The sequence below is a fragment of the Dromaius novaehollandiae genome, chromosome 4 (genome assembly GCF_036370855.1).
Source record: "Dromaius novaehollandiae isolate bDroNov1 chromosome 4, bDroNov1.hap1, whole genome shotgun sequence".
Lineage (NCBI taxonomy): Eukaryota > Metazoa > Chordata > Aves > Casuariiformes > Dromaiidae > Dromaius > Dromaius novaehollandiae.
Window position 1 is genome coordinate 75,095,309 of NC_088101.1, and position 26,406 is coordinate 75,121,714.

The window sequence follows — 26,406 nt, forward strand, 5'->3', positions numbered from 1 at the left end:
CACACACTTGCATATATGCTGTATTTTGTATGGTATTTGGTGTGGGCTTTCGTGCTTTCACAGCAATGAGGTTGAATTATGGTTGCTGTGGGAACTATATCTTTGAATTTCTTGTCTTGTGTTAGCATGTCAACTAAAATGTTACATTAACATAGGTAAGCATTTGCTGTTTTTTGCAAAAAATAGGAAAAGAAATCTACATGGATGGTTAGATATTTAAATATTCTTTCCAAGAAAACAACACATAGCTCCATGTCTGTAGAAGTAAAGAGCTCTAATTATTCTCACACTGCATACACAAGGGGAAAAATAGAGCCACATAAAGCCTGTGAGTCAAATGCAGCAGAGTGCCTATAGAAATAACAGTATGCAATGTCATTAAAAGCCTGTCTTTTGCATTCACAAACAGAAAGGAATGAACAGAACAGGAGGTTCTTATTATTTATTTTACCTTCCTTTAGCTCAGCTTTTTTAACCTCGGTGCTTGAGTACATGCTTTGTTTCAGGCGCTCTATGAGTGAATACATCCATTTACCAGAGGACTTGCAGCTTCTATGCAAGTGTGCGCATCGCAAGTGTGACAAGGCTGTCAAAGTCGGTATTGCCCAGCCTCAGTCGGCACAGGCATTGCTCTAGGTACTTTGTGAACACACAGCAAAAGGAACCGATTTCAACCATGAGAGTACAGAGGACTGACATTTCACACGTAATATAGGTCACAAGCTGCTACGGAGACTCATGTGAGCATAGGAGAGACACACAGCCTCTTACTGATTACTAGAGATGTTCTCTAGCAGAAAGCGATTTGTCTCTTGGTAGAATCAAGGAACTCAAACTTTTAAGCCAGTTTTCTTGACCCAAAATATACTTTTTGCTATTCACCCACTAGTACATTTTATCTTTTGACATCACAGTAAAAAGTGAGTCAGTCCCTTGACACGTCTCCTCATGTTTTTGAATCGTCACTGAACTATTATGCCTCTAAGATCATCAGGTTAGAGGTCATAAATATGAGGCTAAGATTTACAGTACTTTTAAATTCAAATACTTCTATTACACAGTTGCTATTTCCAGAAAAGCCAACATTTATATCACATGTTAAATAAGATTTTTAGTTACTATTTTGGGACAGGGAGAAGGGGAATCAAAAAACAATAGCACAATATAACAATAAAACAATATAATGTCACAAAGTTGCTAAGACACAGTGGCACATTTCCAAGTACCAAACAGCAATGCACCACTACTCCATCAGTGCACTTGACAGATCAACAAGATCTCATTAGCTTCCACTTACAAGGGAAAAGGTGGACGTTCCACTAGGCCAAGCAGGGCCACTCGGCAAGACAACTCTCCTCAGGGAGCAAAACCTCTAAGCAACCCAGGGAAAAACATTAAGGTAAAATAGGACTTGTTTTCTTGGTTTATAACAGAGGAGACAGCATGCACTGAAAGTAACTCAGTTTGCCATGTTTAAGAAACCAAAAAAATGTGTTCACATGAAAAACTCAAAGGGAAAATGAGTCTGGAATTTTCACAGACTGCATGTACATGAAAAGGAAGAATTAAGCTTAAAATGTGAGCTCATTCTAATTTTAAATTGATTAAACCTACTTTGCATATCATTAGAAAAGAATCCAACTTAGGGCTTCTTGCAAATAAAACAAAATCTGAAGCACAGGATATTTCCAGAATAAACATTCAATTTCAAAGCAGAGGTTTATAATGTTAATATAAAAGCTTAATAGATCAGAGAACCTTGAAAAATCTAATGTTATCTGATGAGCAAAACTGGAGCCTTTGTATTAAAACTTTCAAAGATCTAGAAAATTAACTCAATAAGCCAGATCTAACAAGAAACCATTAAACCTTGCAAGAAAACACTTTTACTATTGGACTTCGAGTAATTTGAAATTTCTTCCTTTTTTATAAAGATGAAGCTATTTGAGGCTAGTCATAACACACGAAATTATTCTGGATATAAAGAGAAGACAAGTTAATATACTTCGTATCTCCCAAAAAATTGTGGATTTCTTCAGGAACCTAAAAAGATGTCACTAAATATGGTAATTGCTTACGGTAGTTTTTCGAAATGCAATTATACTAAATAGTTTTACAACACTCTTTTGAATGGCACATGCCTTCCATATGAATCAAATTTCAAATGGCTGGTCCCCAGTTAGTGTCTAGATTAAGTTGTGTCTGAATTGAATACATTATCTTTAACTGCAAAACCAAAATGATTCCAACTTAAACAATAACACTGTCTCTTGCATCATATTCCCAAATATTTTGCAAAAATTTTGTAATATGAAACATGCAGAAAGATTTATAAGGTTAACATTCTGCATCACCCCAACTGTTTATTCACTGTGCCATGAGCCTTTATAAAATGTCCTTGTAAATAAATATAGTCTAAACATCTGATGAACGCACATAGTCTAAAAAGAAATTGTATCAAACTGAAGACTTAAGAACATACAAACAGATCAATTTTTTCTTTTTTTTGAAATTTGTATATTTGAACAATTGTAACAATGTATTGCACGTGTGTTTACATATGTATTATATGTAATAAAATAATATCTCATTTTTCTTCTGAATCTTCCTGGAATAAAAATTTATCAAACATGTATACATCGATCTAATTTAACCTTCTTGCATGAAGATAAGAAAAAAGTGTATGTAAAAATATATATATATAAAGACACCGAAGTGATACCAAAAACTGATGGAAAACAAAGAAATAAGTCTCTGAGGGCATCTTTAGGAATCAGCAAACTATGAACTGAGTGAGCAACAAGGCATCATGTGAACTCTCTGCTTTCATTCTTCCCCCAAAAAATCAGTCAGTGTGTTTTAAAAGACACTGTTACTTTCAAGACTGCTAGAAATTTATGAGGTAGCTCCCTCTTCTGGTTTAGCAAACAATGACAATTCAACTTAAATGACAAGATGCAGAATTTGGCTAGTAATACTTTCCCCTATTTGGGGTTTTTGTCGTGCACCAACTCAAGTGATTACACTCATACTTGTAAAGGCAGGAGCTCCTGATCATTATGTTGGATAAGCTTATATCCGAGTACCATACCAGGACAGAAAGGTGGTTGAATCCTGTAAATAACTTATCATCATTGTGAAGCAGCACAAATATGCAAAGGAGAAGAAATTCACTTTTGCTTTAAATCTCTTTGCACTTTACTCCCCATAGAAGAATGGATAAAAAGAATATTAAGAAGTGTTCACTCTTTTATCTGTATGGTCTGCAATATGACTTCTGGATTCACATTTGCAGAACTTAAGCTTCTCCATTAGAAGTCTCGAAATAGAAGAATCCAGTCTACTCGAAATGTTCTTCAGTTTTGACAGGTTCATACAGACACTGCACAGCAGGGAAAAAGTTATCTGCACATCAGCTATTCTGAGATTCTCCAAAACAGCTTCGGCAATTTCTGCATGTGTTATAAAAAGGAATCGGAAGGGACTGGAAATGGGTACTCTCTACCCCTGTGCAAACTCACCTCGATAAAGGAACCCTTGCTTTTTGGCTTGACACGTAATAGAAGAGGAGTCTTTGTGAAGAGCTGGTGTTTTCGCTGCACCCCAGCTAGAACCACAGACAATTCATTCAAGCTGAATGACAACATTTGACTTCGTACAAAAACTAGTCTCAATGGCAATGTTGTGGCCTCCCTGAAATCACTAATCTTTCCCTTCATCAGTGTTACTATTTTCAATTAAATCATGGCATAAAATAAGTTATAGCATATTTAATGAGAAAGAAGGAGACTAAAAGATATCCCTGTTAAATTCTGCACTAGAAAATCTGAAAGCATTATTTTTGACTTGCTAAAACCTGTAAAATCAGCCACACAACCGTGTGATTTCATCCTTCACGATATGCATATTGAGTGCATCTTACAGGATGCAGCCGACTGAAACACACAAGGAAATTCTAATCATTCAAGCACAGATAAACCCAGAATAGCCAGGAGTTATTTGGATGCAACTGAAAGGATCATATAAAATGCTATGCCTTTGAGACCTGGAAATAGTGAGAGAGGGGAAAGATCTAAGATTTGCTGTGCAAGCACCTGCTGCAAATGGCAGACGTCCAGTGTCACAGAGGGGAGACCCCTCTGCCAGACTCTGCAGCAGTCAGTGGACTGAGACTCCCCACAAACCTCCTAGCAGAGAGAAAAGTTGTAGGGCACAAAGAGAAAGCAAAACCAAAGCTAAGGAAAAGTGAGACCGAGTGTGTAAGTCAAGATGTTAAAACAGGACAGACTGGAACGAAAGAAAAAGAATCAGTGGGAGATTAAAGACTAAAATGGCAATTGGCTGAAGACCATATCCTGGAAACTGAGATGATGAAGGCCACAACTAGTCAAAGAGCCAGAGAATTAACTAAACAAATACAGCTTTTTAGAGTGAGTCAGAGGAGTCCTTGAAGAGGGCAGGAAGAATTTTAAACCCTGGTAAAGAAAGCTTAGGCTGTTCCTCAAGCTTCATCCAAACAGCAAGAGCCCATTTCTGGTTACTCAAAAGGAGCTAACATCTTCATTTAGGTATTTACAAAAGAAAATAACTAACAAAGTGTTAACAAAGTATAACAAAGTAACTTAATGACTCCATAGAGAACCTACTGTAACACACAAATTAAGTTCCAGTAAAAACACTATGAAAACAAAGATTCTATAAGTCATTCTGATTCATTCATCTTAATGTATTTCATTAATTTATTACATGAAACTGAACCAACTCTCAATCAAAACACAAAAATAGGAAACAAGAAATGAGAATTATAAACAAGCCACTCACCTTTTTCTTTTCACAACTTGTACGCACTCTCCAGTTGTACACACTCCAGCATTTTGCTGTCATTCAAGAAGTCCTTGGTATAGTAATCCACAGAAGTATTCGGATGAAAGATTCTTACAAAACCCATATATCATGTATAAACAAAGAATCCATAAACAATAGATAAAAATATCACAAAGTAGAATATTACTCTATACAAATATCACTAGAAATAAAGCTACCATGTAAATTAACATAATCTCAGTATATCTTAATCCTTTAGTCTATCATGCTAAACTTTTTATTTTAAAACGAACCATCAGATTCTGCAGCAATGGATAGGAGTATACAAGAAAATGTGGGTCACAGATTAAAGAGGTATCTACTGGCTCTGGTCTGACACAGCCACATACAATGCCATGACGGGAACAAAGTATGATGATCACACTTTTCAGGCAGGAGACCTTTCCCTGCAGCGCAGCAGCTCCCAGACATCAGTGATAGTTCACCAACCAAACACCAACAGATGTATTCTAAAATAAAGGGGAATGAAATAGAGGGGACTGCCAAAGGTATAAGCAGAGATGTGTGAAGAAGGATTGGAATAATAGTATGATCTACGCATACGGTATCAGAGGATAGGCTATATTAGGGCGCACACAAGCCCTGTGATGCACCTTGCAGTGCAGCATGCAACATGGTAATGATCTAAATACATGCTGTGGCGAGATCATGGGTATACCACCCCCTCTCATGCACTCTGGTTTCTTTTGAAGAAACTCAAACTTGAGGGGTGCAAGAGAGGCATGGTTCACCTCCGTAAGTCCCCTATGGGGGCAACCAAGTGCCCAAGACTGCAAAGCACACCCATTCCACCAAGGCCTCACAGAAATACAACATCCATTTGTGGTGATCGGGCTTCACAAGAAACACTGGCAAATTGAAGTGCTAAGAAAAGAGCTGCTATCATGTCTTTTTGTAAGAGAACAATGAAAATCAATTACCTCGTTTCTCCAAAAGAGGACTGAGATGCAAAAGCATCTACAGATGGAGACTTCCTATTAGACTTGATTAACGAAGGCATGACTCACAAGGCCATTACTTCAGTTATATATTGCACAATCCCACTGCTTTCCATGGAACTCGTGTAACACTGGAAGTAGTAGTCTTGAATCAAATCCAGACTTAGTGTCTTTAAGTGAAAACTACAGTAAACAAAAAGGAATTGCACATAACCCTGACCGTGGTTAAACTCAAGTTCATTAATTCCCATGTGTCATCTGGTTCCTTCAAATGCTGCACTATCCAAATGTACCTTTAAAGCAAAAAATGGTGTATTATCCACTCATCTCCTCAATACACAACCAGATCCCTAGTCTTCAAATTACTCAGAAAGAAAAGAGAACGTTAGAGCAGTGTACAGTAAGTGACAGGAAAGTTCACATCACATGATTCACGTGGCACTAATGTTAACAGGGCCTCCAGCCACTCAAGAGCATAAAGTTACAAAATCAGTGAAAAGTAAACCAATTTCAAGTCTCTGAGGAGTTAACTTTATGACTGAAAACTAAAAATACAGTTTCTGAGGTCAGTCTTCTCATTAAGCAAATTTTCATTACTGAATGCAATGCTGCCTACAATTTGTATGGGAACTGACAGCTTAGAATTCACAGCTTTGCATGTTTCAGATATGGTTTAACTCGCACAGAGTTTATAATAAGCTAATGCGACCTGGAACCTAAAGCAAAGGGTCTGGAATAAACAGTCCTGTTAACAGTCCATTAGTCAGTTTGGGCAAAGGATACAAGATTTGACTTTCCAGAAATCTGAAATACTAACTGCTCAGTAACAGACATTCAGCTCCTACGAAAATCACCTCCTTAACTTCTGTATTTCATTTTGCTAGCCTGTAAATGGATACATTAATACCATTCTTCATGCATCTTTTCTGAGGGTGCACTTAGTGAGCAAAGTGCATTGAGATCCTTAGCATGAATAAAATATATTTTGCACTTAGATGTAAATTATAGAAGTAGCAATATTTGAAATAGGATTTTGTTTCAAGGCAACAAGACTAAATCAAACATGATTATCTTGGCTTCGATTGTTATGTCTTACTTACTATGCTCTATTTTCCTTGCATTTTAAATATGCAACTTTGTTTTTCTGTTATGTAAATGAATATTTTTCATCTAACATATCTATTTTTGGTAAAAGAATAATTTTCTTTCCTTGTCTAAGACAGAAATGTTGCTGAATGCAATTCTGGAGTCTAACTAATAAAGTACCACAAGACCTTTGCATGTATTCAAAAGCAAAAATAGCAAGAGATACCCAGAAGACTCATGAATATAGAATATGAATATACAGATATTTATCTATATAGATATATATGTACATAGATAAACACACAGTAGCATTTAATATAGATTAATTAGACCTTCTCTCCATTAGTTAACCAGTACTAACCAACACAGCTGCAACCACAAAGGTTGTGGCCTTTCTTGAAAATAAAAAGAACTGAGATAATTATAGAAAAATTTTCCACTGAAAGTCAGAGGAACAGCCAATTTTAAGCTAAAGTTGCTATTTGGCTCTGTGTTATTTAAGTTATTTTAAAGGCAAACTTCAGAAAAGGAAGACGTCTGGACTTTATCCAGGGCACTTTCTGGCATGCAAGAGGTTGAGCCACCTGCTATCATATCACTTTCTTTTATAAGTTGATGTTCACCTCTACAAAGTGCACAGATTATATTGCTGTACCTGTTCCTAGATATTAGTAGCATTTAATAGACAACACGTGTTCTGGAAAATGGAAAAGAGAAAGAGCAAAATGCATTTCAAATGTAAGCCTATGAAACATAAATGGGGTTTACTACCCACAGATAATTTTGATTCTACAACAAATTAAGCTGCTTCGGACTGTTTCCCATTCTCTGAAATTCACATATTCCCACGCTGAGTAAGGAACAGAAAAGACGTAAGAGTTCCATTTAAGGCACGGAGTAAAACTGGACGTCCATAAATTTTCAGTGTTAAATAAAACTGAAGTCAGGGTTAACAAACTAATTTAAAAAATGGTTAATTCTGTCATGTGACAAAAGATAACCCAATAAATCAAAGCAATACAACACCTATTGAGAAGAAAACATAGTCTCAAACTAGGGTTGAAACACTCGTATTTACCCAGACAAAGAAGGTTAAGAACCATATCCCACTCACTCAAATCTTTAAATAAAAGTAAATGCCAACCTAAAGCTTCTTTTCAACGTTCTCTGATGCCTGAGAAATGCTGTCACTCACTCATTACACTCCCTCACACGGATGTAATTTCCGCCCCCACCTGTCGTCATCACATCTGGTTTGGTATGCAGTTTCAGGGGAAAAAAAGAAAATTTTATCTAGGCACTAAATCACAACATATTTTGAGTAATCCTTTACCATGCATATGTGTGTGTATTTACACACGTTTGTGAACACACCTCGAAACCTCAGCCTCCACGGAATACATTTGGGAAAAAAATTAAGCTTTGTCCAAAGCCTTGATGAAGCTTTGGTTTATTACTGATATATTGGGGTTTAACTCACAAGACAAAACACAAAACTTCACCTCCCACAGAACCACACATAACAATAAAACTGAAAGAGACCTCACCTAGCAGCCAGTCTGCCTGCTCCAAGGCAAGACCTATAACTGCATCATTCCCAATCTGTGTTTGTGAAACCATCCTTAAAAACCCATAGAGAAGGAGATTTTCTGTCTAACCCATGTATCCCAGTACCTCACCCATGAAAAGTTTTCCCTAATGTCCAGCCTGAACCCTACCTATTTCAGTGTCTCACTTCTCTCACCCTTGGAAAGTTTTTCCTAGTGTCTAGCCTGAACGTGTAACGCATTTTAAGCCCTTACAAACAGCAAACGTCGTCCCCACAGGAACGCGTAACGCCGACAGACCAAAGCACAGGGATGAGGTGCACTCCGCCTAACCCACTGAAAACAAAATCAGCAGGGACTCTGGAATACGCTCACTGCGTACTAGAAATAGGACACACTGGAAAAATATAAGTTGACCTCTAAGTTTAAATACTGTGTATATTCAAAAAACACATGCAAAATTATACACGGTTTGCAGAGCGAGGGGGAACTTCCTTGCGCTGGCAGCTGAAGGCTGGTCCTTTTCTGACCGCAGAATATTCAGAAATAAAACTTTCCACATTACCTCTCTCTTCGAAGGAAAAAAAGAAAGAAACGAGAAAACTTTGCAGCGGATACAAGGGCAGCCTCGCTCACGCCGGTGGCCGCCGATGCCCCGGACGAGAGGCCCGCTGCCGCCTAGGCCCCAGCCGCGAAGCCGCGTGTCCCCAAGGCGACGCCGCCAGCCGAGGCGCCCACGCGAGGCCCGGCAGAGGGCCCGAGCCACCGCCGCCCCGGCCCGCTCCCCCCCGCCCCGGCCCGCTCCCCCCCGCCGGCAGCCTCGCGCCGCGGAGCCGCGTGCCGCCGCGTGCCGCCGGCCCCGCCCCGGCGCCCCGCACTCACCCTCGGAGACCTCCAGCTCGGCCGCTCCGTTGAGCTGGTAGAGGCACCAGTCCACCGCGCCCTCGCCCGGGGGGCCGCCAGCTAGGCACAGGGGGAAACCGCCGTCAGACCCCGCGGCGTCGCTCGCCCGCCCGGGAGCGAGGGCAGGCCGCGGGGCGCCGGGGGAGCAGCGGGGCGAGGGCAGGGAGGGAGAGCCGCAGGACGGAGAACCGAGCGCGGAGGAGAGACGCCGGGGCCGAGGGGAGCGGAGCGGGGAGCAGGGAGGCCGGGGGAGGGAGAGCGGTGCCGAGTACCCTGCTTGTGGGACATGTGCGGTGCCCTCCGGAAGGCGCCCGGGCTCCGAAACTGTTATTCGCTCGGCTCCCGGCGCCGGCAGCTCGGGGCGCCTCCTCCTCCTCCTCCCAGCGGAGCGGGCGGCGCAGGCAGCCGGCGCTGCCTCGGGGCGCTGGGGGAGCCGGCGGAGGGAGGACGGGAAGGAGGGGAGGCTCCGCCCGGAGCTCCCGGCGGAGGCGGCGCCGCCTCGCCACGACGCGCCGCGCCCGGCGCCGCCACCGCCGCGGCCCCAACAGGTGCGAGCGGGCGCGGGGCGGCCGCGGCCCCGCCGCAGGGGCGGCCCGGAGGGGCTGCGCGCCATCGCCGCGGCGCGGGGGGGGAGGCCGCACCCGCCCTCCCTTCCTCCCCGAAGAACCGCCTGGGGCGGCTCCTCCTCGCTGTGGCTTCGACTTCGGGCCCCGCATCGCCCCCCGGGCACGGGCAGGTGCCGGCTGCCCCGCCACACCGCACGGGCTCCGCGCCTGCAGGCCCCGGACGGCGCCTACAGCCTCCAGGCTCGTTTGGCTCCTGGCGTTTCCTGCGGTCCCCTGTCGCTCCTAGGCCAGGGCGCCGGTCTTAGGGATAAAGGCTGCAAGTACCGCGTGAGCTGTCAGGTTTTACACGCGCTGAGATCACTGCCAGGCGCAAGAGTGGTTCGCGTCTTCTGGTGTGCGACCTCCTGTGGAGCCGCAAACCGTCTTTACTTGTGAGAGACTTACCGTCTCACTCCTTGAGAAGTGACCGAGAAGGCAAACCTGCTCTCGAGTGACCCGAAGCACTCGATACAGCGACCTGTACCTCCAACGGAAAATTTTCAGGAGTGGCAATTTTTAAAACATCAGAACAGTAAGCTAGAGTGAACTTACTCGATAAACGTCTCTATTCGTACACACATCCACCCGCAAACACCACAGGAGGGAAACGTACAGGTACACCCTGCTCACCAGGGCGTCGTCTTGGCATCTTCTGCAACAGAAAGGTTGCGAGTTCTTGGCGTGCAGCTGGAAGCGTCTGCCCACGTCTCCTGTCTTTTGGGGGTGGCTGTGCCGGAGGCCTCCACGGAGCACAGCTCGGGCCAAAGGAGGCAAACAGACTTTGTACGGGCAAATGAGAAAGTTTTAAGAACATAATGCAGAACAACTATAATCAAGCCATATATCAAAGATTAAGAGCCAATGCAAGAATAAAATACCAACATGGGCAGCTCTCATGGCACCAGTTATTCTGGATCCTGTCATGGCACCACTGTTATTCTGGATCCTTTATATAGCTTTTTGCTGTGTATGAAACAGTAAGTAAGTAGTGGGGTGACATTAGGCATAAATTCTACTTGACATGCTGATATTCATCCCTTTTTGCAGCAAGCAAAGATCCTCCTGATACCATCAGATTTGTATGCGTTCATAAACTGGGCAATTTGACTCGCTTTTTCCTAATGCAAGTATTCTGTTCAAATATCTCCGCTCGTCTCCACTCCAAGACAGGGTAACGCTTTGTGAAAGAATAAGGGGGACAATTACATGCTCTGAAGGAAGTAGGTTTAAAATGGAAGTACCATTCTGCAAACATTGCCAGCTGCTTTTAGGAACACAGCAAAATGCCAACACTTAGGCTTTCCTGGGAACTTCACCTAAATTACAAAGACCGTAATACCTTCTGAGGTACAAGAACATCAATTCATTTAGACAATGTACATATATATACACACACACGTATATATGTATGAAATATATATGTGTATGTATATTTCCCTAAGTCATATGCTTGCAGGATGTGCACTGGCTTTCTTTGAACTGAAAAGGTTCAAGCTCATGATTTGGGGTAAAAAAGGCGTTCCATGAAGGTGTATTACAAGTAAAGCTCCATCCAGCTGCTTACGGAGATGCTAACTCCCTCTAAAAAATACCTACAGACCTGGATTGCTCTTTGTGACAAAGCATTATCATAAATAAAATTAACCTTAGTGTTCCAGTTTTAGTCTCCTCTTTTTGAAGGAGATCTTTCTACAGTCCACCATATTAATTAGCAAACAACCATCTTACTCCAGGAGAATCCATTCAAATTAGATTTTTTTTTTTTTTTTTGAAAAGAGGCAGTTTTGTGCCATTCAACTCAGTGACACTGGCTTATATAACATTTTTCATTCTGGACTTCAGACATTTACAAACTTCCAATATAAAAAAAAAATCAGTTTGTCTGGCATGTAACACAGCACACAATTTTTCTTGTTCTAAAACGAGGGGATAGAAGTAGGTTTGCCGTGTGTGATCTGCTTTACAAATATCTTGAACAGCGAAATGGGTTAGTTTGTACCTAAGTGACAGCTGGTTCACCTTTTACCAGCGCAAGCCTGTAGATGGACACGTAAGCTATTTGGTTGTTTCCTTCAAAGAGATGACTAGTTTAACTAAATCAGTTTAGAAACTAGCAATGCTAACGCAATAGACAAACTTGAAGACAGAAGCAGGTATCACTCTCAGCTCTTCACCTTTTGTGCTATTGGGAATAGGCTAAGAGTTCGGTCTGATATTATTTATCATTTCTGTAATACTATTGTTTGTTAGAAGCATATAATTTACTCAAACTAGAATTTAAGCAAGATAGTCAGTTTACACTGCTGTGTACTTTGAAGAACTTAAGTTTAATCAGAGAATTATTGGTCTTTAATATGACAATATTGGACAAACAGGTGGTAGAGCCACAGCCACAGCTCCCGGGGAGATTGTTTGGGCTAAACTATCCATATAACATTTCTCAATTACGAGGTTTTTTTCCTTTACGCGAGGGCTTTCTGCAGACACTTTTTGACTCTCTGTTCAGGGCCAGCCCTTGCTAACAGCGATAAAACCAGCGATAAAATCAATTCAAATGGGATCAGGAGAAGGTCAACAACGCAGAATAAAATTTAATCTTGCTACAACTTTAAAACTCAAAAGTCAGAGACAACAATCTGCATCAAACAATTACCCCCCAAAATAAAAAGCTCGTGTTCCATTAAGACGAATTTCCACACACACAAATTTCCAGAAATTAAAAAAAAAAAAAAAAAAAGGAATCGTGAGGATTTACAGCCATCCAAGGCCGCAGACCTCAGCATCCCTCCGAGCAACCGGGTTTTACAAGACAAGCGGCTCCGGGGCGCCCAGCGAGGGCTGCGGGAGTCCCCGGGGGCTGCAGCGCCGCCGGGGCCGCCCCCGCTGCGGCGGGCACAGAAGAGGCACAACCGGGCCGTGCCCCCCCCCGCCCCCCGGGCCACTTCCCGAGCTTCGCCCTCGCCCGAATCCTCTCAGCCCAGGGAAAGCTGCTTTGCCTTAGATTAGTTTTAGGTGCGTGTGAAACAGCTCCTTTTTCCAGGAAAGCCCGGCGCCCCGGCGCGCTTCCCCCGCGCTTTCTCCGCCCCTGCCGGGCCGCGGGGGAGGCGGGGCCGGCGGCGGGGGGAGGCCGGGCGCGGCGCGGCCTGGGCGGCGGGACGCGGAAGTGCGGCGGCCTGAGGGGAGCCCGCGGGGAGCCGCCATGCGCCTGCTGCTGCCGCTGCTGCTGCTCCTCGGCCTGGCGCCGCGGGCGGGCGGCCGCGGGCCGCTGCGGGCCTTCGTGGTGGCCCACAGCCACATGGACGTCGGCTGGGTCTACACGGTGCAGGTGGGGCCGGCGGGCGGGGCGAGGGGCGGCTTTGCGGCCCGCGGGCGCCGCCGCTGCCCTGGGCCCGGGGTGTTTAACCCCGCCGCGGCCCGGCCCGGCCTCTGGGCGCGCAGGTGTGGGGAGGGCGCGTTAGCGTGAAGCTGTGCGTTTGTGCCCAGCAAGCTGCCCCCGAAGGAGCCTGCCGAGGGGAAGAACCCTCGAGTCCCTCTGCAGCTGTGCGGCGGTTATTTAGCACATTTTCCAGATTTTGTCCTGTTTCTGAGCAGAAAGCGCAAGGAGACCGAAGCACGGCCGAGGCTGGCTTAGGCAGGAGTGAGATCCCTGTTTCCCTCGGCTGCGCCGAACTGGCACCTGCTGCTGCAGCAGAGTAGTCGCAAAACAGTTCTTGCTAAATAAATGAGATGCAGAGCAGCATAAATCAGATGGGGCTGATTTATACCTTTTGTATTTGTTAGTCTAAATCCTGCATCCTTATTCATTAGTGTGGATTTCTTTAGCTTATGCAAAAAAGATGCTGTGGATGCTTTATTTGCTAGTGTGGTATGGCATAAGACGTTTTAGAGTCTTTCTTATTACATTTACTCTTCTAATGGCTCACCAAGGAATCTCGGTTGTGCTTGTGTTTTGTCTTGCCTTTTTTAACAAGATCAGTGAATTTCTCCTTAATATTGCAAAACCCTCTTCAGAAATTGCGTAAGAGAACACAGAATAACTTTGTGTTTTGGGTCAGCTAATGGCTGGAGATTTCCTCAAAGAGAAATGAAATACGTAATTATCATTTTTTGGAGAAGACACGATTGCTTGAAGCCTCTGTTCTTCTGTTACTAAATCATGAGTATCAGTGATTCCTTTGGTCAAAAAACACAGACTCTCTATAGATCCTTTCACATGCTTCTCTATTAAAGTAAAACCTGAGGGTAACTCTCTGTGGGATACTAATGTGGCCCTAAACTCCTTTGGTTTTGTTTGCTTAGTTATTAGATCTTGACTGACAAGATACTATTTTTTAGTATTTCATGTCTGCGTTCATAACATGAGAAATAAGCATTTTATTTATTATATCAGTACAGCAAGCATTACCGGGTACTGGAAATCTTAATTTGATGGAGAAGTCCAGTATTGGATATATAGCAAAATCTTTTTTCCTAAAAGAAAACTACCCATTGCCATCTGGTAATAGCAGTGATACCCCAACTTAAGTAAGATGTGGCATCTGGATGAATGTTTGACCACATCCTACTGTTAGCTACAGTGTGTAAAGTAAAATTCAATTTTTTACATACAATAAGTCTGAAATCTGTGTTCAAATAACTGAAGTCTTCTCTGGTTATCCATACTGGGCCACTGCTCACTGTTCCAGAGCATCTCTGAATAGCTGATAGAGGTTATGAATTAGAAAATTCTTGCTTGTGCTTGCAAGTATCCTGGTTTATGACAACAATTATTTTCAGTTCCCAACCATACCAATGAGGTTTATGAATTTTCATAACTCTGTAGGACTGGATAACACTACTGTCATACTACTTAGATCCAGTGTAGTTTGGGTTTGAGTCATAATAAAGTTTTGCTGTCTGACTCTTACCAAGACATTCGTAGATGTTCTCTTAGGTTCAGAGATTTAAATGCCTGTCTTCATTTCCTAGTCGAGAAAATATTTTCAATAAGTGATTTAGCAATGAGTTTGTAAGTTATTATGCAAAATAGCATAGTATTTATTAAATCTGAGAAATCCTTGTTCAGCATTTCAAATACAGTACACTACTTAAAATTACAATTAAAAAATAAAATTGAATCAGATGTTTAATTGTTAGAAGTATTCTTGGATATTTGGTATGTTGTTTGTGGCCAATCAGCAGTGAGAAATTAAAATTCCTTAGCAAGCACTTCAGTGTCACTGTTGAACATTAGTAAAACTCAAAAGCTATTCCCGCAGCTAAAATTTCACATTGTATTAAACATCTAATCATAACTTTGATTAAAAAAAAAAAAAGCGCTTAAGGACTGATGGAGAAGTCACTGAACAAACAATTACTTAGATAAGCCCTGAAGTATTTTAAACCATTCCTTGTACAGTCAAATGCTTTCCCTTTTTTAATGACACTTCAGCATTTTTACAAAGATAGCTGGATTTCAGTTGGGGAAAGTAAAGGGGTGGAAGTGCATTTCTGATTTGGATCACATCCTTCTGTTCTTATTTCAAGATTTCCTTTTTTACAGGAAATTTGCCAGAATTAAAGCTATAGATTTGTTCTTCATATATCACTGCATAACAGTTTTTAAGGTGGATGAAGGTTCTGTGTCTTAATCACTTGCAGGAGTATGTGTGTGTCTGTATTATGGTGGTGTGCATTGAGCAAGTACCAGTAGCTAACTTGACTGTTTTATTTTACTGCATGGCTTTTGGTCAGAAAATGACAACAGTACAGTTGTACAGCGTATCCCAGGACTGTGCGCACAGAGGTCTTCGTTGTTGCAGCTGTTGTTGGTTTTTCCCCGTAGTAATCTTTTGGGGATCAGTTTGTGTTCTCCTTTAAGTAGAAAAGTGATATAGTTAATGTTCGGATAACTGCACTGTAGATATATGCAGAACCTTCGTTACAAGAAAGCACAAACATTGCAGGAAATCCTAGGATCTGTGTTGTTGCCTGTGGTTGTGGTATATCACTTTTAAGGGAAGGGTGGAAGACTGGATCTGGCCAAGCAAAAGTTGCTTTAGCATGGAAAAGTGTATATGAAATACAGTTATGTACACAGCTTTAAAATTAACATGTTTTTCATTTGATACCATATGATACATTATAACCATATGATAGGTTATTTGATAAGTACAGCTGTCATGCTTGCATTCCAGTAAAATCCATAGGCCTCAGTGTGGAATCAGTGTTTTAGAAACTGTATAGAGATAGAATAAATGCATGGTTCTTGCAGTGGATGAGCCTACGTCAAAAGTCAGATTCATTCTAAGAGCTGTTTGCTAGTGTTGTTTTACTCTATCCTAAAACATCAAGTAGAATAGAGTTATTTTTCATGACTGGAACTTCTATGGCTATAATAGTATAATTTACAGTTTATGTATCACTGCATTATACCAGCAGCACACACCCACAGCACAGAGTCATACTATGCAAAAACAATTATAGTAATTCAAAACATCAGCCCAGCAGAAGAGCAGAAATGGAAGACAAAGCATGCATGTGCTTTTCATCCATGTTGGTGCAAAGTCTTGTTAATGGTGTTGATGATTTAAGTTAAACAGTGAGCGACAGGGTCAATTGTTCCCAATAGGTCGAGGAAAAAAAGCCTGTATTTGATGTCTGCTGGTCTTGGAGGAAGCTGCAGCATGCTGTGGTGAGGTCTCCCCGCAGAGGATATACTTTGGAGCAGATGGGCTCACAGGCTGTAGCTGTAGGCTTACAGAGCTCTGTCTTTCCACGTATACAAAGGAAGTTTGTGACAAACTCGCATTTTGGATCTTTCTTCTCAAGTCCTTATGACTTGTTGAAACAGCCCATTTAATATATGCAAAATACAGAGTTTGTTTTAAACTTTTTTTGCAGGAAAGTATGCATGCTTATGCCGCGAATGTCTACACGTCTGTTGTGGAAGAGTTAATAAAAGGAAAGCAGCGCAAATTTATTGCTGTGGAGCAGGAGTTCTTTCGACTCTGGTGGAATGCAGTAGCCACGGATAAGCACAAACAGCAGGTAAGTTGTACTAGAGCCAAACTTTCTGTTAACAAAAAAGCCATGCACTTTTCAAGGGGCAAGAACAGGCAAAGTAGTTTTAACATTTGCTTTTTACCAAGGTCTTGTGTAGGCCATCTCTGAATAGGCTCTGTAGGCTATCTGGTACTTTTTATGAAAGGACCTTAACTCTAAAAGCAGTTGCAAGAGGTTAAAACTCCCAGCTGTAGATTAGAGTGGTAGGAGGTAGTAACCTTTGAACAGAAGATTCTTTTCGCTTTGCAGTCCTCCTTTCATCAGTGCCTTTCTTATTTTGGGGCACACTGGTGTAAGATCTAGGTGGTTCTGAAAGAATCTGAGCCGTTACCTTATCTGCTAAACTTCTGAAGCTTATGAACTGCTGCCTAGCACTGCTCAGAAAAAGGAACTTTTTTCTTTTCAGTTGAGTATTGCTCAAAACTTCCAATTTGTAAACAAGGGTAACACAGTAAAAAGACAATGCAAGATTCAAGAAGAATAGCTATTTCTTGGGTTTGTTTATTTATGGACTGTGATCCCTTTCAGTCTTAAAAGTTTTCAGGTGTTTTTTTTCTGGTAAAGGCGTTATAAAATTTGTTTGTCATTTCTCCTTTCCTCTGACATGAAACATGCTGAAATTAAAGACTGAGCCAGTAGCCTAGAAGCTGGCAATATGTTGCATCACAATACATGATGCTTAAGCTTTGGACCCCAAAACCAGAGGGTGAGTAGATGCAGCTTCCCATAGGTCCTGATTTGAAGGTCCCATCTTTGTTACAAAGGTCCAGGCAACAGCAGGAGATTTCTTGCAGTACATGACGTTGTGGTTTGTTTGAAGTACTAGGGGAGGTGGTTGTGTAGAAATGACACCTCTTGTCTGTTTTTGTAACCCAGTCTTTCAATAAATTGTAAAAAGTTTAATATTTAAATACGAGCTTACGATTTGTGTGTGTTTGACCTTACTGTCTGTGTGGGCCCTTTGCCTCTTGCAAGAAGATTTTCTTGGTTCTTTTTAATTAGAAAACTATATGCAAGTCTAGGGTGGGGGAATTAAAAAGAAAAAAGACATGGAAACTACTGTGTGCGGGACAGGAAAGTATTCTAACTTTCTGATGGAAGTTGATCATATATCAAGTCTGTAGTGTCCCTCTAACTCAGACTATGAAGAAAAGGCTTATGTTCCTAATATTTATTCACTCTGTAAAAAGAATCCAGAAGAATACGTGTTTATCACTTTGACCTCAGTAGTGCAAAACAAGTAGATATGATTGTGCCTTTAATTTCCTAGCCTAATTACTGATAATTATGGCTTTTATGCATTTTTAGTCAGCTTTATGGTTGATTATCTGAAAACTAACATGGTTAAAACCAAAATCCTTTTAAACCTATGCCAGAAACATTGAATGTCAAATAACATGTAGGAACTATAGTGCTTGTTGATATGTAACATTTGTTTTTAACATTAGCAGTTTGCAAAGTATTGTGCCTTGAAATTAGGTCACTGATTACTGTCCTGCTTTTTTCGACTTGAACTCCAACATTAGTGATTTTCTATAATACAACTCTTTGGTTTTAATTTTGCCTTTTTTTTCTTAGATTAGTATTTTACTTGAAATACAGGATTTAATTCTGGTTTCTTCTGGAATATCTGCTTTGGATTAGAGTGGTAGTATTAAAAACTACTAAAAGATATGGCCTGATAACTGAAGCTGATTTTACGCTTCAGACAAGAGCATATGTAGTAGAGAAGTGCATGGCAGCCGTACTACAGATGTGAGCCTCCTACTTCTCAGTGCATGTTGTTTCCACAATATGTCCTTGTGTGAAATATTCCTGTCAGCTTACCCTGGCTTGATGTTGGGGTGTTGTAATTAAGGGGGAGAAGGTGTGTAGTCACTTCTGTCTGATTTGGAGCAATAGGTTGATGTGGGGATAGTAATAGGTGTCCTGAAGTCCAAAGGTAAGCTGTATTACTGTCTGGTTCTAGTCAGTGAAAGGACTTGTCTTTACAGGTGCAGTTGGCTTTTTCTAGGGTTGGAAATTATTTAAATTACTTGAATTTTTTTCTTGTATTTTTAACCTCTCAGTAGTCCAACAAAACTTTCAATTTAAAAGTTTCCGTGGTCCGAAGTCTGGAGCAGGTATCCTTCCAAATGGGAAAATAGCCACAGATGCTTTTCATGTAGGTCAGGACCAGTTCTGTGCTGACACCAGACATCAGTTATCTGGTCTCCCAGCATGCTAATCAGTCACCACAGTCGGCTGGAACTAATTTATGAATGCTTAGCCCTGAAGCATTTTCACAGCATTGTGAAGGAGAGGAATGATTGTAATCAAAATTGACAATCTGGCATCGTATCTGAGCAGACACAGGGGCATTCAGTGAAGGTTCCTGGGGAAATAAACATAATAGCTCTGGAATTGTCATTCTACATGATGGATTAAAAAAAAATCACAGAGAATAACACACACATTTATACAGACTTTCCTTGATGGAAGTTTGAGATACCTTTGAAGTTCCAGGTAGTGAAGCAACTTTTTTAAAAATAGAGAAGACTCCCTAAGACTTCTAGAAAGGGGCACAGACTATTGTCTTCCCTACCACACACACCCCTCCCTCTAGCATATGTGCTAAAAATTGCATCTGAATTGCTTCTAGTGGCTGAAATTAAAAGAAATTAAAAGAAAAAATCTAGAAGAGGTGTTTCTATATTGACAGCTTTTAAAGTAGGGAAAAGAACAGAAATGAAGGTTAGGAATGAGTTTAATCAGGTAGGCAAACTTGCTACATGTGGGATAACCGTTCCTTAATAAAGCACTCTATCTTTCATAAGATGAGTAACCTGTGATTTGTTTGGGAAATATAGACCCACATGGAAGGAGAAGCCTTTCTACAGAAAACAAAAGTGCTAGCAGCCTTTCTTTTTTAGTATTATCTTTGCCATCCCCCTAACTTCCTTGTGTGGTGTTTTTTTTTTTAACTACTATTTGTAGTTTTGAGTTATTTCAAATAACTTTGATTGTACTTTTATGTCCATTAGCAACAGGCAAGATAGATGCCTACGGAGTTGAACTGAAGCAGTGTTCCTAGCCGTGGTACAGTGGCTTTCCCTGCCTCCCTACCAGGTCCTGCAGAGCTCAGTCTCTGATCTGGTACTGAGGCAGTGGCCTAAAGGAAATCCTGGGAGCCTGGCCAGTGCTGCTTGCGTGGGGCTGCATACTCCTCTCTGATCCAGCCGCCTAATGCCCTTCCTAAGCAAAGGCAGAGGCAGCAGGGGGAAGACTTTGGAAGAAGCAATAGCATCTGCTTTTTTAATTCTCTAGTTCTGCCTGTCTTGAGGCAGGGTCTGAAGTGGCTGCCAGTGCTATGTATGGGGACAACAGTCAGGTGTTTAGCAGGTATAAGGACATAAAGACAGCCCTACTGGGAAACACCAGAAGGTCAGCGGCTATGTGGCAATGAGTGTGTATCCTTTGTGCCTGCTGGCTGGTTTCAGTGTAAGCTGGGTAGATCGATGCACCATGCCGCATATTAGTATGCTTTTTTCTGCTTCACCATTTGATAGCACTCAGTACAGACAGCCTTTTACCCCACTTTTGTCCTGGATGCATTTTTGACAAGTGTTGTGTCAGTAATATGACCAGCAATATGCTGTGATCTCAGATGACTTTGTAGCCTGTGTGATTAAGACTAAAATGGCATTTATCTTCTGTGTCTTAACTTCAATATCATAGGTACATCAGTTGCTTCAAGAGGGACGATTGGAATTTGTCATTGGAGGGCAAGTGATGCATGATGAAGCTGTGACACTAATTGATGATCAGATTTTACAGTTGACGGGTATGCATATTTGCATTTAGCTTTTAGTTTTCACTGATATGACCTTGAGGGTCTTGTTTATTTTTCATTTCTCCACCCCAAATTTGCTGTTACTTTTTCGCACTTTAAGAACTGGTAAGTGTCTCAAATTTTTCTTGGTGGTGGATTATCTATATAAAAATCTTTGCTTAAAAAATAACAAACAGTTCTGCAGTAAACAAAAGGGTTACCGAAAGCTAACTTGTAGTTTTATTGATATGAATTATAAACTCCTTTATAGCAGAGGCCTTTTTAGTTTTCATGTGTTTGAGATCTTAAGCTCCTGGAAAGATAGTTAAGGTGATATTGAGGATGTGAAACACTCTGGAAGAAAATACCTGGTAACAATTCAGGGAGTGGGGAATTGTTGTGCTTAGACTAAGTCTTCTGCAAAACATGGGTCATGAAATTTTACTAAGGTCATTCGAACTTAGCTGGAAGACTTGCTTGATGAAGAAACCCCCATTTGTAATTATTAACAACTATCAACATCCTCTGTTATAGGCACATATTTCTAAGAGATGCACTGTTTTCCATTTTAATTTTCTAGCTTCTGCTTTCAGTCATTTGGATCTGTTATGCCTCTCCATCTGAAGATTTAAAGGGCCTTTTAGTATTTAGGATTATCTCCATTTGGTTAATGAAAAGAACCAGTCCAAATGTGCCATTAGTGTGCTATAGATGCTTAGACTATGCCACGAGGATGCAGCATGGTTTTTTGAGGTGAGAGGGGCTCTATTAGCACCAGCTGACTGTCATGGCTGATATTAGCCCTGCACATTTCAGGGCTACATTCTGGACAGCTTTCTACATGGGAGAATAAAAAAGGTCAGAAAACAGCTTTATCATGTGCTGGATCTGACTGCACAGCAACACTGGCCACGTTCCTTGCTTGTCAGTGTTGATCAGGAACACAAGGATAGCAGCTGCTTTGGACTCTCAGTGAGTCACCACATAGTACTGTGGCCAAAAGGAGAAGGGATGATGTTTTTTTCATCCAATTCCTGGGTGTAAAGCTGGTTTTATGGGCTTAGTACACACAGCCCAGTATTTCTTCAAAAGAAAACACTTGTATTGAGTAAAGAACTCTTCTGTTAAAGGTTACTGTAACTTTTTCTTTCACTGGAGTTAGCTGCATAAATCATTATCTCTAATTTAATATTTCATTGTGTGTATAAAAGTATAAATTCTATTTAGAAGAAGATTCGAGTTTAATTAATTTAGCAGAAACAAAAAATACTAATATATCTTGGGTTTTATGATTCCCAGTTATGTTTCCTAAAAATACTCTGCACAGTTTCCACTGATTCAAGTAGATGTGAACAAAGGATGTAGCCTTGCATTGTGTGCTGAGTTCATTGTGAAAAGCCAATGCAGACATTTGGGGTCTGCATTTCATGTCGTCTTCTCTCTGTCCAGCCAACTGTGTTTTGAGATAGCCTATCAAACTGTGCCTAAAATGTGTTTCAGTCAGAAGAATGAACCCATTGTTTGTGAATGTTTTCATGAAAAAAGTCATTAACCATGGGAAAGATGAAGGGAAAAGAAAAGGCGACCTCAGTTAAATCAAACATGATCTTAAAATTTTTGGAATAAACACAGTTCAAAATGGAAAAGATAGGATTGTATTTTCAAACAGTTCTAAGCACAATTGCAAAGCTATGACGCTAAGATCCTTTTTTGGTGGTGAGGATCCTGATGTGATATGCTGGAGTTCTTTAAACTAACTGCTTCGCTGTTTTTTTGATGTCTATTTAAGTGATTTGCGTGAATTTATCCTATTGTCTGCTCCTTGGTTTTTTTATTTATTTAAAAATACAAAATTAACAGCATCTTATAAATAGGATTGCTATTAACCTTTGCCTTTTTTCTTTTTCTGTGATTATCATAAGAATATTTATTTTGTTTACTGAATGGCTTCCCCTGTCCCTTTGTAATTGAAACGAGACTGAAATTTCCTGAGAATCAGTGGTGAGGTATCATCAAACACAAACTCAGACCCTGGTTGTTGTCTTGATTCAGACTTTAACCTGACTAATATTAGCCTGAACCTAATCTGGCTCTGAGTACTGTTTCCCAGGCCTGTCTCTAATCATAATTCCTGTTTGTTATTCAGCTTTTCTGATGTTAGTAAGTTGTACTTGGCATAGCAAAATAAATATTGCCAGTGTGAACTTTCAGCTGTGAATTGCTACATTTCTGAAGCCTCCAATGCTTGGGAAAACAGCAACAAAGGAGCTATCCTTCAAGTGCTTATCTGCAATGCCTGTTAAACTTCTGAAATGAACTTGTAAAAGTGTTCCTAATGTAAACAAATTTTGCTTTGCAGAAGGCCATGGGTTTTTATATGAAACCTTTGGGATCAGGCCTCAGTTTTCTTGGCATGTAGATCCTTTTGGAGCTTCAGCTACAACGCCAACTCTTTTTTCTCTGGCTGGTTTTAATGCTCATCTTATCTCTCGAATTGACTATGATCTGAAGGCTGACATGCAGAAAAACAAGGTAAAAATATCTCAAGGAGAGGAACCCATGCCAACCTCTCCTTACAGTACTCTAAACCATGACATTAAGAAGAGTGTATCTCTGATATGTGCAAGAAAATGCAGGGTTTTCTTCTTTAAAAGTAACATGCTGATTGCATGTGGTAATGGGGAAATGTCTGTGTACCACTGTCAGTATCATCGTCTTCTCTGACCTGTGGTCAAGGACAAAATATAGTCTGCCTTGAAAAAGGCATAATAAAATTGGCCAGTTGAGTGAAGCATAAGAGGGCATTGAAATAGCAGTGTTGGTATTGGGCAGTCATAGAATAAGGTGTTTCAGGCTTCTCCTGAAAAAAATTTATATCTTTTTTTTTTTATATAGACTGCTTTGAAGTGCAGCATGTATTTGGGGGTAGTGGTTGTCACTCTTGGAACATTTATTTGTGTCTGTGAAAATGATAATACTAGATCAGTCAGGGTTGCAGCTAATCAGTTTCTTGCTGAATTCAGTTTTCGTTTGCAGTTCTGCCTTCTCTTGTGCAAAAAGTCCCAGATGCAGTAAATATTTTTCTTAAACAATACTGGACTCTGGTCTGTCATCAACTAAATGATGTGCAATTAAGAAGATTTCATTAGTGTGAGCTGGGTGTTAGGCAAGTTTTTGTGAAGCTTGGGTGAAACTTAAGTCTTTCTGAAGAAGAAATATGTTGATTTCAGTGAAGCAAGGACCTACCACCTCATGTTTGGGGTGAATTATGACACTTCATTTCTGCTAAAACCTCTTAAGAGCCTTTGAGAATATTTTCCCATCTTAACTTTTTTTTCAGCCATCTGAAAGTCTGGAGGCTTCCAAAGCTGTAAAAATTTTATTTGAATTTATTAAACATTGATTCCCACGGACTACAGTGCAGTCTAGACTACATCTGAATCTTTTGTAGCTAATAGGTGTTCAGCTTCTACTGAAACAAGTCAGGGGTAAAGCCTGTGGAAAGCTAGGTTCACATCTGGATCACAGCAGCTTGCTAGCAGTGTGCTGCCTCCTCCTCTCCTTCTCCATGAATTTGGACAACAGAAAAGGAGAAAATAAACATGTGACCTTGTTTGAGGTATCATTGGCTAGTTCTTAAACAAAAGTACCCAAAGTAGTGCAAATGGCTGATGGAGAGAAGGGCAAAATGAAGTTTTAAGGTGATAATGATGGTAGTTCTGTGCTTGTCATCAGCGATGATGATTTCTTATCTTTTTTGTTTTCCAGAAACTTCAGTTTGTATGGCAGGGCTCTCCTTCCTTATCTGAAAGTCAGGAGATCTTCACCCATGTTATGGATCAGTACAGCTACTGCACTCCATCACAGATACCTTTTTCAAACAGGTCTGAAGATTTCCCAAACCTGCAGAAATGTTATCACCTCCGAGATTTTTGTGTTGTTGGAGTTAAAGTATTTTCTTTGACCTTTTTCTTTCAGCAGCATTCTCCTTTCCCTCATAGACTCCTTTAAGTGAAGGGGCTGTTTGGCCTCTGTAGAACTGAGTCAGGGTTATTGAACATCCTCAGCTACCCACCATGAGACATGAAGTGTGCTCAGTACTTGACAGTTGAATTGTCAAAAGTGATGTTTTACTGTTGACAGGCTTTAAAAAAATACTTTTAACTCCAGAAAGTTCACCATGGACTTGACTATTGCTAGTTGGTTTTCTGTGAGAGATTTCCAGCCTTATTGGGCTGAGATTGTATATACTAGCTGTAAAAATTTCCCTTCACTTTGTGGAAAAAACTTGAGCACTTCTGAGCAGAAGACTTAAATCTGCAACTTTACTGGATCAGCCAGACAGTAAGATAAAACACTGTTCGTAAATAAAGTGCACTTGGGGGTAGATCCTCATTGTTACAAAGTTTGTCATTTTGTCCTGTAATTTCTTTGTTCTATGCTAATGAGCAGCAGGGACTTGGAAAGCTGCACAGTGCAAAAGAAAAACAGAAAACCTACCCCTCACCGCCAGAGGAGCAGTAAAAACTAAATAGTGGGAGTGAATGCAAACTGGAATTTTTTGCCTCTTATCCCCTTTGTGTCTATATTTTTTTTATCCCAGCATCTTTTGATGTGTTGGGGTTTTTTTCCCTTCCAGTTAAATAAATCCTGTTTATAGCCTATTGCTTTCTCTTTCCACTTAGGTCAGGATTTTATTGGAATGGAATTGCAGTTTTCCCAGATCCACCGAAAGATGGTGTTTATCCAAACATGAGTCTCCCTGTTACAGATACCAATGTTCATCTGTATGCACAAACCATGGTGACAAACATTAAGGAGAGAGCAGCCTGGTTCCGAACAAGTGATGTCTTGTGGCCGTGGGTAAGAGCATCATCAGCATTTGATTTAGAAGTGGCAAGTACACATACAGTATGGACAACGCTAATAAATGGCACTTTGCCACAGTATGTGGTGCTCAAGTGCTGGTACAAACCACCTGATGGTAAAGTGTTTTTCTAATACGTGGGCCCCAAATGTCTCATTAGTATTTATTTTTTAAAAATAGCTCCCTTGTACCAACTGTCTACCAAGTCTTCCACCTTAACTAATCTGGACGGAAATGTGACAAATTGTAAAAATAACCCCTTGCCAAACTGCATACTGCAATAATGCTTCCATTCTCCTCACCTTGTTTTGCCTATTTTTATGTTCTTTTTATGTAACTGCTTAGTACAACATAACCCTAAGTAAACAAAAATGATAGTGTTACAGAAAGATGTATTGAACATAAAGTAGACTGGGTCTGTCCTAAATGATGTGTAATCATTTTCTTGTACATTAGTTGTGTTCTATTTAGAAATATAACAATCTCCCAACTTGGCCATCCAAACACTTTTTCAGCAATATGCACTGTTAATACTATCCTACATGTACCTGTAGGACTGATATGGTCTGGATATTTTCAAAAGTCGTTAGAAAAGAATAGCTTTGTGTAAACTGAGAGTATAGTCTGGTTTTGAATTTTGATGGATTCTGTAGAGCCCATAATTACAATAAAAAAGGATAATGTGTATTCTTAAGGTGGCTGTTTCACCAGAATATCTGTT

At 40.9% G+C, this 26,406-nt stretch overlaps 2 protein-coding genes across 6 annotated transcripts in view; one reads left to right on the forward strand and one right to left on the reverse strand.

Annotated features, from left to right (window-relative positions):
• Positions 1-9,832, reverse strand: part of PPP2R2C (protein phosphatase 2 regulatory subunit Bgamma) — a 198,527-nt gene extending 188,695 nt beyond the window's left edge. Inside the window, exons 1-2 of one of the 2 annotated variants that reach the window (XM_064511456.1) lie at positions 9,631-9,832; positions 9,338-9,418 (exon numbers count right to left, since the gene is read on the reverse strand). In XM_064511456.1, the coding sequence (XP_064367526.1) occupies positions 9,338-9,418; positions 9,631-9,646 (97 nt within the window). In that variant the 5' untranslated portion in view covers positions 9,647-9,832. Of the gene's footprint in view, positions 1-9,337; positions 9,419-9,630 lie in introns of those variants that run through there. The other variant, XM_064511457.1, reaches the window with a different exon arrangement.
• Positions 9,833-13,071: 3,239 nt separating this feature from the next.
• Positions 13,072-26,406, forward strand: part of MAN2B2 (mannosidase alpha class 2B member 2) — a 31,577-nt gene continuing 18,242 nt past the window's right edge. Inside the window, exons 1-6 of one of the 4 annotated variants that reach the window (XM_026121973.2) lie at positions 13,072-13,288; positions 16,846-16,992; positions 20,725-20,830; positions 23,178-23,350; positions 24,587-24,702; positions 25,504-25,681. In XM_026121973.2, coding sequence (XP_025977758.1) covers positions 13,163-13,288; positions 16,846-16,992; positions 20,725-20,830; positions 23,178-23,350; positions 24,587-24,702; positions 25,504-25,681 — 846 coding nt within the window. In that variant the 5' untranslated portion in view covers positions 13,072-13,162. The remainder of the gene's footprint in view (positions 13,289-16,845; positions 16,993-20,724; positions 20,831-23,177; positions 23,351-24,586; positions 24,703-25,503; positions 25,682-26,406) is intronic. The other 3 variants (XM_026121974.2, XM_064511458.1, XM_026121975.2) reach the window with 3 other exon arrangements.